The 12,745-nt window shown below is 34.6% G+C and overlaps 2 protein-coding genes across 2 annotated transcripts; one reads left to right on the forward strand and one right to left on the reverse strand.

Annotated features, from left to right (window-relative positions):
- Positions 1-938: 938 nt before the first annotated feature.
- Positions 939-3,099, forward strand: LOC114393167 (piriformospora indica-insensitive protein 2-like). The gene is made up of 2 exons (XM_028354432.1): positions 939-1,552; positions 1,779-3,099. The coding sequence occupies exons 1-2, from the start codon at positions 1,340-1,342 to the stop codon at positions 2,988-2,990; spliced, it is 1,425 nt and encodes a 474-aa protein (XP_028210233.1). The 5' UTR covers positions 939-1,339; the 3' UTR covers positions 2,991-3,099.
- Positions 3,100-6,438: 3,339 nt separating this feature from the next.
- Positions 6,439-12,416, reverse strand: LOC114391435 (DEAD-box ATP-dependent RNA helicase 27-like). The gene is made up of 12 exons (XM_028352447.1): positions 11,987-12,416; positions 11,629-11,814; positions 11,315-11,500; positions 10,703-10,786; positions 10,146-10,187; positions 9,725-9,796; positions 9,345-9,644; positions 8,755-8,793; positions 8,554-8,658; positions 8,212-8,280; positions 7,993-8,118; positions 6,439-6,860 (listed from the first exon to the last, which is right to left on the reverse strand). Exons 1-12 carry the CDS (start codon positions 12,329-12,331, stop codon positions 6,687-6,689), a joined length of 1,728 nt encoding a protein of 575 aa, XP_028208248.1. The 5' UTR covers positions 12,332-12,416; the 3' UTR covers positions 6,439-6,686.
- Between the last annotated feature and the right edge of the window lie 329 nt (positions 12,417-12,745).

Below are 12,745 nucleotides of genomic sequence, written 5' to 3' on the forward strand. Positions count from 1 at the left end.
TTTAGGAATGAGCTCACCAAGTATTCATTATTACTTCTTTTTTTATATAATATCTGTTATATTCTCATAAGTTTAATACTTCAGTCAGATGAGTGAGGTACATAAGTATTCATTGATAGGTAATTTTGAAATAAATTTTTAGTTGCTCAAGAAAAAGAAGAAAAAAACCACACGATAACGAAAAGTCAAATGTGGGGTGATTTGTAAATTGCAATAGTTATTTGATGAACCTTTTAGAATTACACATTAGAATAAAGAGTTGCTTAAGTTGCAAAAAGTAAAAATACATATATAATGTTGCAAGACATAAAAATCATGACAAAATAAGCATAAGCAACTCTAGTGAATTGCACCATTAAAAATGTTTTTCGCTGCTAATAAAATGGTTCACCACTTATCATAATACTTCATAAATTAGCACTTAATAATAGAAGATTGCTGTAGTTTGGCTTTGGTATAAATAATGTGCATGTATTGCATGTGTGCATGTGACTGATGTGAGTGTTTCAGAAGAAGTTATATACAGGGTCCCCAACCTCAAACAGTCAAACCTTACCCCACACTAATATTCTGTTTTCAGTCTCTATTGTACCTTATAAATAATTGCATAATCACTTCTCAACCAGACTGGTCCTTATTTCCGTTGATTCCATTTTCCTTTTCCTTTCTATATGTACACATCTCATGCAAAATGCTTATAGATTTTACCTGCAATATGATTCCCTAATTAGTAATCACACAATATTTGATTTCTTTTCCGAGTCATGCAATGTAAAATCTACTAATACAATCATCCACCACGTAGCATCTCTCACATTTAGTGAGTCACTTAGGCTATGAATGTGAAGGTACTATTCTTCAGTCTGGTTACATTTAGTAAAATAAAGAGTTGAAAATCTGATATTTATAATGAACTCAGTTCCGTAACAAGATAGCAGAAGGAAATTATTATAAATCTATGATTAGTTGGCCTTTCATAACAGAAAAGCACATGCATATGCACTATATAGGCTGAACAGCTGAACTTGTAAGCTAGAAACCTCTTAATTGCATCCCCCACTCATGCTTCTCTTTCCATTTTATAGTCTCATTTTGAATCCATTATTGTTATTACTTTTATTTCCTTTGCTTTCACGTGAAACAGAAATGTGCAGGCTTCGTTTTAGACCCTTCATCCTCTATTATTGCTCTTGGCATTGAACGTTTTAGTTAGCACTCTATTAATGATCTTTTTTTCTTGCATGTCATAGTTATTTAGTTACTACGATGAGTTTTGCCTATTCTGCTCCTTGAAACTACATATTTTCCTGAGTAAAATTTCCTGCCTTTGATACTTAGAATGGCTATAAGGTTTTTATCATGCAAGTGCCCCTATGTTCTATGTTTTGTGTTCCTCGTTTTGTCTTTTCTTTGTAAGGGCCAAGACTCTTCATTTTCATCAATGAAGAACAAAGAGAAGGAAGTTATCTACTCCGTTATTCAAGGGTTAGTTGGAAAGTGGTGGAACGGTTCATATCTTTATCCAGATCCTTGTGGACGGACTCCTATACAGGTTTGAAATCCTGAACTTTCAAAGCAAAAAGATCTATCTGATAATATTTTTGCTTCCCTTTTTGGTCTGAAAACTACCAACATTAATGGAACAGTACTATCTTGATACTAAAATGTTACAAAGGACAACAAGGTTGTGTTTCTTCACTGCAATTCTTGCATATTTCTTATAGTTTCTATTCAAAGTCTCTGACAACTTCAAACCTTTTATTGTGGATTATGTGCAGGGAGTTTCCTGTGAGCAATATGATGATGGCTTCTGGTATGTGACAACTGTAAACTTTGGACCAGTTTTTGACAACTCTCTCAATTGCAACCATGAAGCTCAATTCCCTCAACAACTATTCAACCTCAAGCACCTAAAAGTCCTCTCACTGTCCACTTGCTTCCTTTCTCCTACCAAAAATCCTGTTAAACTCCCTCTTTCAAACTGGGAAAAGTTCTCACACAGTTTGGAATCTTTAACACTTAGATCAAACCCTGGTCTTGTTGGCACCATTCCATCAGCAATTGGCAGCCTCAAGAAGCTTCAATCTCTTGTACTTCTAGAAAATGGACTAACAGGTGAACTACCACTAAGTATTGGAAATTTGGTCAAGTTGAGGCAACTAGTCCTTCAAGGAAACAATTTGGAAGGTCAGGTTCCAGCCAACTATGGATGGCTTTCTGAGCTTTTAATATTTGATGCAAGCAGGAACAATCTATCAGGGGTTTTGCCATCAACACTTGGACTCTTGGATTCACTTCTAAAGCTTGATTTGAGTAACAACATGCTTGAGGGAGAGTTGCCAAGGGAGCTAGGAAGGCTAAAGAATCTTACTTTACTTGATATAAGTCATAGCAAACTTAGAGGTGGGTTGGTTAGGACAATCAAAGAGCTTGTTTCCTTAAAGCATTTGGTTTTGTCCAACAACCCTATAGGGGGTGATCTCTTGGGGGTTAAGTGGGAAAATTTCCAAAACATAGAAGCATTGGACCTTTCCAACATAGGTTTAGAAGGGAGTGTCCCAGAATCCATGGCAAAAATGAAAAGGCTTAGGTTTCTGGACCTCAGCAACAACAACCTTTGTGGAACTCTCTCTAGAAGTTTGGAAAAACTGCCATGTCTTACAGCTCTTCATGTAAATGGAAACAACTTGACAGGGAGACTTGAGTTCTCAGACAGGTTTTACATGAAATTGGGAATGCGTTTTGCAGCTTGGAATAATGCAAATCTCTGTTGCAATATTGCCAAACCCCAGAACGAAATGCCTTATGGAGTAAAACCTTGTGCGCAGAACATTACTATATCTGAAGGGGTTTCAAATGTTAAGATGAGTGAGGGGAATTACGAGGATTCCTTTGCCTCTTTGGGAGGTTCAGGCTTTTATTATGGACTTTGGTGGGTTTTCACTGTAAATGGGGTTCTCAATGTTCTCCTGTGGAATATGTTATTTTAGTTCATCTCAGAGAAATCTGAAAGCACCACATGTATTTACCCTAGAGAGAAGTAGCCACAATTAACACTTTTGTCATCTATTGATAAACTAATTTATGACTTCTAAATTCTATTAAATGCATCATGATGACCGAAAAAAATGTACATGCATTTCCGTGCTTGTCCCCCATCCCCCCTCAAATCAACAGAGGATTTTCCTTGATCACCATATTATTATTATTTTTTTATCTTTTTGGCAAAGCATACTATATTTATCAAAAGAAACAAATGGCAGTGATTTGGATTTCTTTAATCAACATGTTCAAGTTCCATTTCTTATAGGTCTTTGGGTATGAAACAAATCGAGAATAATACATATTTTGTGTTATGTGTCTTTATGATTTTTGATAAAAATTTGTTATTATTTTTAGGGGATCAACTTGTACTAATACTATTGTTAGGAAAAAAATAATTATTTGTTGTTATTGAAACTTAGAAGACACACTTGCAGAAATGAGAAGCAAATATGCATGTTGCAAATAGATGTTAGATAAGAACACGACTAAACATTCAATATTGTAACATCCTTTCATGCAATGCAAATTACTAATTCTGAAATCTGGCTTCTACAGTCCCAAACGAGCGATATTGATTATTGAGTATTCACACAACAGTATACAGCTGGAATATGCCTAATACTAATAGTACTCCTACTCCTAAGTCTCTTGCGTATATATTTTGATTTAACATTGAATGTGTATTCTCCAAACTTTTTTCTTTCCTATATGAAAGTAGCTATTTTCATTTTTGCCGACCCTTTTTTGTTTACCATTTTTTTCAAAATTGAATAGCATAATTAATGGATGTAGTCAAATTAACGTGAACCACAACCACAACTTTTAAGTGACATTTAGAGGAAACAGAAAAAAAAATCTTAAATCTCACTACTCAATCAGTTAATTTCACTCAACAACCTGAGCTCTAGAAAACAGTTAAGACCAAGTCAAAGACCACTATTATCCTCAGGTATCAAACCCCACCCACGACGCCCAAAACGTGCTCCACAATCCTCTCCCTCTTCCTCGTTAACAAACTTCATTTTCAACTTCAGGTCTCTTTTTAAGTCCAACGTGGCCAACCCCATCATCTCCCAAAGCACACTTCCACTCTTTGGCACCAAGAAACCACACACACTACATACACTATAGTATCTGGAAAATCCAAATATGGCTTTTCCCTTCAGAGCCTCATACCCATTTTTCTTTTGCTTGATTCTTTTCTGTGGTGATTCCCTTGTCAATTGTACCGAGTTTGAAGTTGGAAGTCACGATAGTTGGGTTGTCCCAAAGTCAAAGGACGATGATCTAATGTACAATCAATGGGCATCCCAAAACAGATTCAAAGTTAATGACACTCTTCGTAAGTACCACTTCTTAACAACTACCCTTACATTACACCTAAACATTTATATCATTTTCTATGCATTCAAATATATATAGTAATGATGCATGACATTGGTAAAGTGTATACACCTAACTAATACTCTTTATTTCCCTTTATCTTTGTTTGTTAGGTCATATCACCTATTATATCTAGAGAAAAAGGGTTATGCTGTTACAATGTGAGTGCAAAGACATTAAACTCTTATATCCATATTTTTATATTTTTCTGAGTGTTTAGTTGCATTGTTTTCCATTGAAGCAAGAACATAATAACATGAAACCTTTTTTCATAACTTTTGGGATTGTTATAGTGTTCAAGTACGAGAAAGACTCGGTTATGGTGGTAACTGAAGAAGAGTATGAGAAATGCTATACTTCATTAGTGGGGTGAGTGGTCACTGTGACAGAGGGCAGAGGTTAATCATCAAGGTTTTGGATGTGAAGCCAGCAGCAGCACCCCCACCTCAATCTGCAAATGAGAATGCATAAAATCCACCACATAAAAAAAATGGAGTTCCTGAAATGACTCTTATGAGTATAATAACAACATCCACACTTTGTGTTATGTTAATCTTGGTCCAGCGGCTTTATGCTTGATTCTTGTGTGTGATTAGAGTCTTAAGTTTATGAGTATCGTAGGTGTTTTGTTGTTGTTGTTTTGGTCATGTATCAAGGTTGGAAGGGTTGGATCGACCTCATTATTAGGTAATGTTATTATGGGGTTTATATTGAACTATTGATTTTTCCTATCGGTCAAAGTGACTTTTTTTTTATTGAAAATCATGTTTCTTTCTCATAATGAATACATGATACTATTATATAAATATTGAGCTTGGTTTCAATAAAAAGAAATCATGATCATGAGGCCATTTTGTGACCCGAAACGTGAATAAAACCCGCCCTTTGAACGCCTAAAATATTTTTAATGTTATGGCCAATAAACTAAAATTAAATTACCATTTCATCAATACATAATGAGTTTTGGGTAATGAAATTCTAGAAACACACCATACACGTGTATATTTTTCAAATGAATTGATATTATCACAATAGACACATCTCTGCATCCCTCCATATTTCACTTTCAAAACTTGATCCAAAGGATGCGAAAAATATAAGTTATTCGGGTGCTCTAGGTGCACCCACTATTATTGCTAGTACATCCAGTAATTTAAGTGGAATGTGCACCCACTATTATTGCTAGTACATCCAGTAATTTAAGTGGAATGGTAAAAATGTTTTTCACTTAAAATTTAAAAAACCCTCCTTCCTCTGCATAGTCTGCCGCTATTGTTTTTCTTCTTCCTTCCTCAAAGCGCTCCTTCCTTCATGGGTGTTCCGTTTGTGCTGTTTCCGTTGTCAAGCTTTGTTATTCATGGTTAATGGCATCAATGGCTACATCGTTTGATTTGGATTACATGTATGAGTCCTTTAGTACCATGCTGGTTCAATAACCTAGCTATAGGTTCGAATTTTCCTCCATCTACTAAAAAATGCTGGTTCAATAACCCGGCTATATAGGTTCAGTGAATTTTCTTCCATCTAAAAATCATTATAAAAAGGCAAATTCTAGTGCAAAAAAGTGGTATTGTAGCTAAATATAATATGATTGACAGGATAAGTAAACAAAGTTTTAACTGTTAAAATTTATGAACTAATTCCCCGACTTACCGGATTGGTGATTTCTTAAAAAAGTTTAGACATTCTCTGAAAACAAAATGAAAAAGGCGACGAGATGCGATTAATTTGTGATTTTTTATTTTAAAAAGTATAATATACAATTATTTTTTAAAAATAAATAAGTTTGATTTTAATTGTTTAATTTTCTTACTAATTTTAATCCTCGCATATTACAAAATTTTCAAAAGTAACTTTTATCACGCCTCTGCAAGTTTGGTGAATAGTACTTCAAATTATCTTTCCAAAATTACCCTCCTGAACACCATGGTGAGTAAAATGCACGAATGAACTGATTCAGATCGTTAGACGAACACGTTACAATAACTAAAAAAGATCGATTGGACTCAGTTTTAAGCATCATTCTTCAAAATCTACTTATTATGAAACTTAAAAATAGAAATCACATCAAAGAAGAATATTACAGTTCAAGAATGCGCAGACAAATTTTCAGTTTTAGAACTAATTGCTCGAATAATCTAATGTTTGACTAATTTACAATACATCTGTGACTATAAAATTAGGGATATTGGGGCAAAACTTTTTGTGGGTGTACTGTAGCAGATGCAAAGAAACCCACTCTATAAAAGGGCATGTTGCTAGTACCTCACAAACTGCCGCTTATCATCAGCATTTCTCTTTCCATAAGGATTGTCGCCACTGAATCCATGTCTACTTCCATCAACTTTACGCATTTTATTCCTTTGCTTACTGCTGTTTATGTTTAGACTCACATTTGGTGGGTTTGAAAAACAGAACGAAGAAGCAACAGCCTGCTCAAGTACCGAAACCAGCATTATCAATCAATATGTTCATACTCACATTGTATCAACACACTTTACTAGCTTACAATTCAAATAAGAGAAAATAAGTTGTGCACCGCTTTAAAACTATTTTACATTATTATCTAATCACAACCCACCATGTATGATAAGAGCATCTTTAATAGGGGTTCTTGAACTCAGGAACCCCTATCCACTAGATCTACTATTATTCTTGTTCAAAAATTCTTCATGCTGGAGGTTGAGTTCTTGATAAGAGCATCTTTAATAGGAGAAGAACTCTCAAGATTTCTACTTTTTTCAAAAAATATTATTTTTAATGACATTTGAAGGAAAAGAGAGATTCTATTTTTTTTCTAAGCAAGTAAAACCCAAGAACCCAAATTGGGTTTTGCCACTAGAACAAAAAATAACAAAGTTCTTGCATCCTATGTGGTATCATGGGACTCACAAATAGTGTTCCAAGACCCCAAAATGGATCCTTCCACTAAAGATACTCTAAGTTTGTTAACTTTTATGATCATTACTTTAAAAATCACATCAACGATGGGTGGTATGTGATTAAATGCCAATGTAAAACTACTTTACACCGTCATTGCATAACTATTAAACTTTTCAAATTATAGGAATTTAGGTGAGGCAATAACTATCTTTTCCTCTAGTATCTGTCTTTCATAATTCATAATCAAGAGAAGAAAAAGGCTATCAATAACATTAAATTTTCTCTTTCAAAATTTAGAGGATCAATCAATTACATTATTATTTTTGGGATCTGAAACCCTTTTCCAGCCTCTACTATCTACCAAGTACCAATTGATGGACTTATCGGCAAATGTCTAACATGAAATGATATAGTACCCTTTAACTACAAATTCAAACTTTCTTTAAGCTATATGCTGCCTTTAACATGATATGCCCCCCTATCCTGAATTTTTTGCTCAAAATGAAAGGAAAAGATAAATATTCACAATTTCACAAAACATGATTTAAAATGTCAGCTGCAGTATTCGTGCACAATTGCAAATGAAAACACAAAGTTACCTAGATCAACTTTTAGATATTCATGTATTACTAAAAAATCATGAAAGATGACACAAAAAGTAACATAATGAGAGAGTTGTACCTGCAAATCAAGATGGTGAATGTTGAATATATCCTTCATAGAATGAGAATTGTATGCTAATATGTATGATCTATAAGCTTCTTTTGCCATCTTGTTCAAATAGAAATTGTTGACCACCAAATTCTCCTGAATTATCCAGATAATCCTTCGTAAGATAATTTGCAGTTGGTTACTATATTAAACAAAAGTTTAATTAAGCATGGGGAAAAGGGCATGTACCAGGTGAGATTGTACGTTTGCCACCTTCTTTTCATCATATGCATACTCTTTAACAGGGACCTTAGCTGCCTGAAATTAAGCATAAATATAAAATTATGATTAGGGATAAGCTGAGAATAGTTTTTCAGAAAAATGGGGTTCAAGTCCTGGGGAATAGGGAAAGTAGTAATCAGCCAACCATTGCTTCCCAGTTGCATTATATTCTAGGCATGATAATCACAGGGCTTCCTGAAGTAATCCTACTTTCTCAAATAAGTACATGCATATGCTAGAAGCTTCTAATAAATTCTAATTCAGCATCAGCCCAGCTTACTAATCCATAGTTAAATGAGAAAAACTGACCTTCAGATAGCGAAGAAATTGCAATTCTTCAGGAATCAGGAAAAGCAAAGCATTTCCTTTCCCACCTTCACCACGAGCTGTTCTACCAACCCTGTGAATATATTCCTGGTAGCAGTATAAAATAAATGTGACAAAGTACATCAACGTATAAGGAGCAATTGAAAAGGGATGTTGATTGATAAATAGAAGAATGAAAAGTACCTTTGGTTCATCAGGTGGATCATACTGCACAATCCAGTCCTACAGCACAAATAAGGAGAAAAATAAACATAAATCTTATATGTTTAATGATTTTCAATTAACAGAACAGAATGCTGCATAAGCACATAGTTCATTCAAGTGTTGTTAAATGTTTTACCATTAGTATTAGTATAGAAAACCAAATTAAATTTTCAAGAATCAAAACAGGACAGAATTTTCAAGGATAATACTGTCATTGTATCTATTTGGGGGATAAAGTGTTTCTTTCAACCTAGATTTACTGCTCAGTTAATCGTTAAAGGGGTTGTGCCATTGCACATACAGGTAATATGACGAGCACTGCTGAGTTGATATGATTTTCATGTTTTTTCTGATCTTTATCTTATGTAGGAAGGTTTTCCATCTTTGTGCTCTTCTATTTCTTTCCTGAAGGTGTCTTATGTTGCCATAAATTTTTTCATCTTTAGCCAGTTATTAAATTGACTGATTGCATGTAGTTGGGGGAAAACCCTTAAAAGTCTAATACAAATGAGTCATATTTTCCCATCGAGAAATATACATGTAAGTTGATAAGGAAAATGAATATATACCACAGCAGGTATGTCAAGTCCACGAGCAGCAACATCAGTACAGAGCAAGATCCCCTTTTCTGCTTTGCAGAAGTCAAAGAAGGTAGTTGTTCGGGACTGCTGCTTTTGTTTTCCATGAATACTCGAGCAATTCAATTGAATAAGATTAAGAATGTCTGCGTGGAATTTGACAGAGTTGCATGAAGAGAAAAAAACCATCACTTTTTTTGACTGGTGTCTCTTCAAAAAGGAATAGAGAACAATAAATCGCTTGGCACAGGGAACCACAACATAACCCTGAAGCAATCCCTCATTTGTGACCTGCATTCATGAAGGGGTAATGATAACGATAACTATGATGGAAAAAATTCAGATATTATGATAAAGTGGGGAGACATCACCTTGGTTCTCCCATCATCTACATCAATATAGATAGGAGTCGTCTGAAATGACAGACGGGCAAGATCCTCAACCTGTATTTTAAGAGAGAAATATTATTTGGAACCAAAAACAATAAGCAAGCAATACACTTATATTTCCTTATTCTTACTTTCAAGTAAAACACACATTATCAAGCAATCAAATTCTAGTATGCCGAGAAAAAAATTACATACATAAGAAAGAAAATTAAAATTTGTATGTAGAACTACATACCCATTATCAAGTAATGTATTTTCAAATATCAACCTCTAGTGTATCCAAATATGTGTGTATATTTGTGCATGTGCAAAAATCATTAATAATTGAAAACTAATCAACTATGGAATTAGGAATTTATCTCAGAGAAAGAACTTTATGAAGGATGGAAAATGAAGAGCAGACCTTCTTTGTTTGTGTAGCCGAAAATAAAGCTGTTTGCCTATTCTGTTGAAGGAGAAAAGGACCAATTAGTCAACCCCTCATACATTATTTAAAATACATACTGGATATAAACTTATTGATACCCCTACACAAAAATATGAGCGATATGAGTCAGCATACTTAAAACTATCGGGGGGAACAATACAGTTTATATGTTGAGGCAAACAAAACAGTATTTTGTAGTATTAAATAGACTCTTACGCAGAATGAACAATACAGTTTATATGTTGAGGCAAACAAAATAATATGAGCTAACTTCAACCAGCAACCGACATTCAAATTAAATAGACTCTTACGCAGAATTCATAGCTTTAGTTTTCCTCTTAAGATAAGAAAAAGGTGATACTAGTAAATTTATAATTGTTGAAGTCCATTTAGTTAGGAGCTTTCCAGCAAAACAATCCAATACACATGGGGCAAATGGGGAGGATGCAAAGCAGTTTCAGGGCACCATTATGATTTCATGGGCTCCTGGATCACTGGAAGGGAGAGGAGAAAGACAAACAAATTATATATACCTTTGGAAGGATCTTGATAATCTGCTTCATTTCCTCCTCAAAGTTTGCTTCCAAAATCCTGTCAGCTTCATCAATCATGAGGCACTGCCAAGTCATGCAGGAATTCAGAGTAAGAAAATATAGCCTGAATCTAGACTTCACAAGTATGTAAGCATCTACTAGAATTCCAGAAATTTGAATGAAAAACCCAAAGTTGAAAGTCCAAAATGTAAAACAGAAAAACCTCTAACACCAAAATTTATTTATAATATTTCAGCACTAAATAGGGATTCATGAACCAAAAATAAGCAGGCTTTCTTCTCATTTTCTGGTTCCCCCCAAAACAACACCGAACTGAGCAGGTGACAAGAGCAAACAGGAAAAGTAAAGACATTAGAAGGTAAAGTGAACATAAAATATCATCTAAAATGCATGCTGACTATGAGAGAAGGCCCTAATGAGCATTCATTAAGCATTAAAATGGATATTATACAAGAAATTATAAGGTAGCTGATGACTGATGAGCACCTAAGACTGAAAAACCATTACGATCACCAAAAATGTAATTAATCAATACTATCATTGCTTGTTGTCAACTTGTCAGAAACAATTGTATGAAAATCCATAACTTACCTTCAAGTTTTTATATATGAATCCTTTTGTGTTTTGAAGATGATCTAGAAGACGACCAGGAGTTCCTACCAATAAATTTATCCCTTTAGCAATGCGTTCAGCTTCAATTTTTCTAGCTGAACCTCCAATAACCAATCCAAGAGTTTGTGAATGATACTTGAGCAGCTCCTTGGCCACAGCATGTGTCTAAAAGAGATGGTGAATGAACAAATAAGAAATATTCATTCAATACCCGCAAACAAAATCAACAGTGAAGCAAAGAAAACACAATATCAACATCACATTTTAGGAGAAAATGAGAAGGAATTTAATACCTGTATTGCAAGCTCTCTAGTAGGGCATATAACAATAACACCAGCTCCATTACGAGGCGTAAATTTAACATTGTACAACAGCTCCACAGCAGGAATTAAGAAGGCAAGAGTTTTTCCAGAACCAGTCCTTGCAGCACCAAGAACATCTTTTCCAATCAAAAGCGGTGGAATTGCCCTCGCTTGAATCTGCATTTGTGATTTAGCATCAAGTCTAATGCGTTACGTGCAATAAACACTATCCTCAAAAAGTTATGTACAAAATGTCACCAAAAAAAACTGTTTGCTCAATAACTTCTAAAATTGTGAAACATAAAACAATTAAGTAGCACTCAAATTTCAACACAAAGGGTAGCATTACCTGAGTCATGTGGTGGAATCCCATATCCATAATGGCTTTATAAGTAGGTTCAGACAATCCGAGAGATTCAAATGACTCAGTGCTCATAATTCCAGAGCCACCATTGTTCTTCACCTTTTTCTCTTTCACTTCACTTTCTCCTTCCACCTTCTTCTTCTTCTTCTTCTTCGAGGATTCTCCATCGCTATCTGTATTATTCTCATTCTCCTCTTCCTCTGGACGCTCCTCGGTAGCAATCTCCCGAGGTCTTTTTTTGTCGCTCTTCTTCTTATTCTTATTCTTCTTCATCTTCTTGGTTTCGTTCATGGGCGAGGCTTGAAGGGTTTTGTCTTCTGTTTCTGCCATTATCAGATTTTGCACCAACTCAACCTCAATCGTTAATTCGTTGTTTTGTTTCCTTCTCCCCCTCGTTAAACCCTAGTTTAGCACGCTTAGTGTGCACGTGCGCGGTGGTGGGCGTTCAAATAGAACTGGCCAGGGTCAATAGCAGAATGGATTGGGTCAATGGAGCTTTAATTAGGCCCAATGAAGTAGGCCAAGCCTTGGAGAGCCCAATATTGTGGATTTAATCTAAACTAGTCTATCGGGCTCAGGTTGTTAATATTAAGACAACAGTGATTTTTTTTTCTTCATATTGTTTTTGGTAATGTTTTTGCTTCATTCTTATTCTTTGTAATATAATATTATATATCTAATAATAAATAATTAAATATATATTTTTATATCCTTCCTATAAGAAAAATCTACTGGATAAGGAAT

Source organism: Glycine soja, chromosome 17, assembly GCF_004193775.1.
Source record: "Glycine soja cultivar W05 chromosome 17, ASM419377v2, whole genome shotgun sequence".
Taxonomy (NCBI): Eukaryota; Viridiplantae; Streptophyta; class Magnoliopsida; order Fabales; family Fabaceae; genus Glycine; species Glycine soja.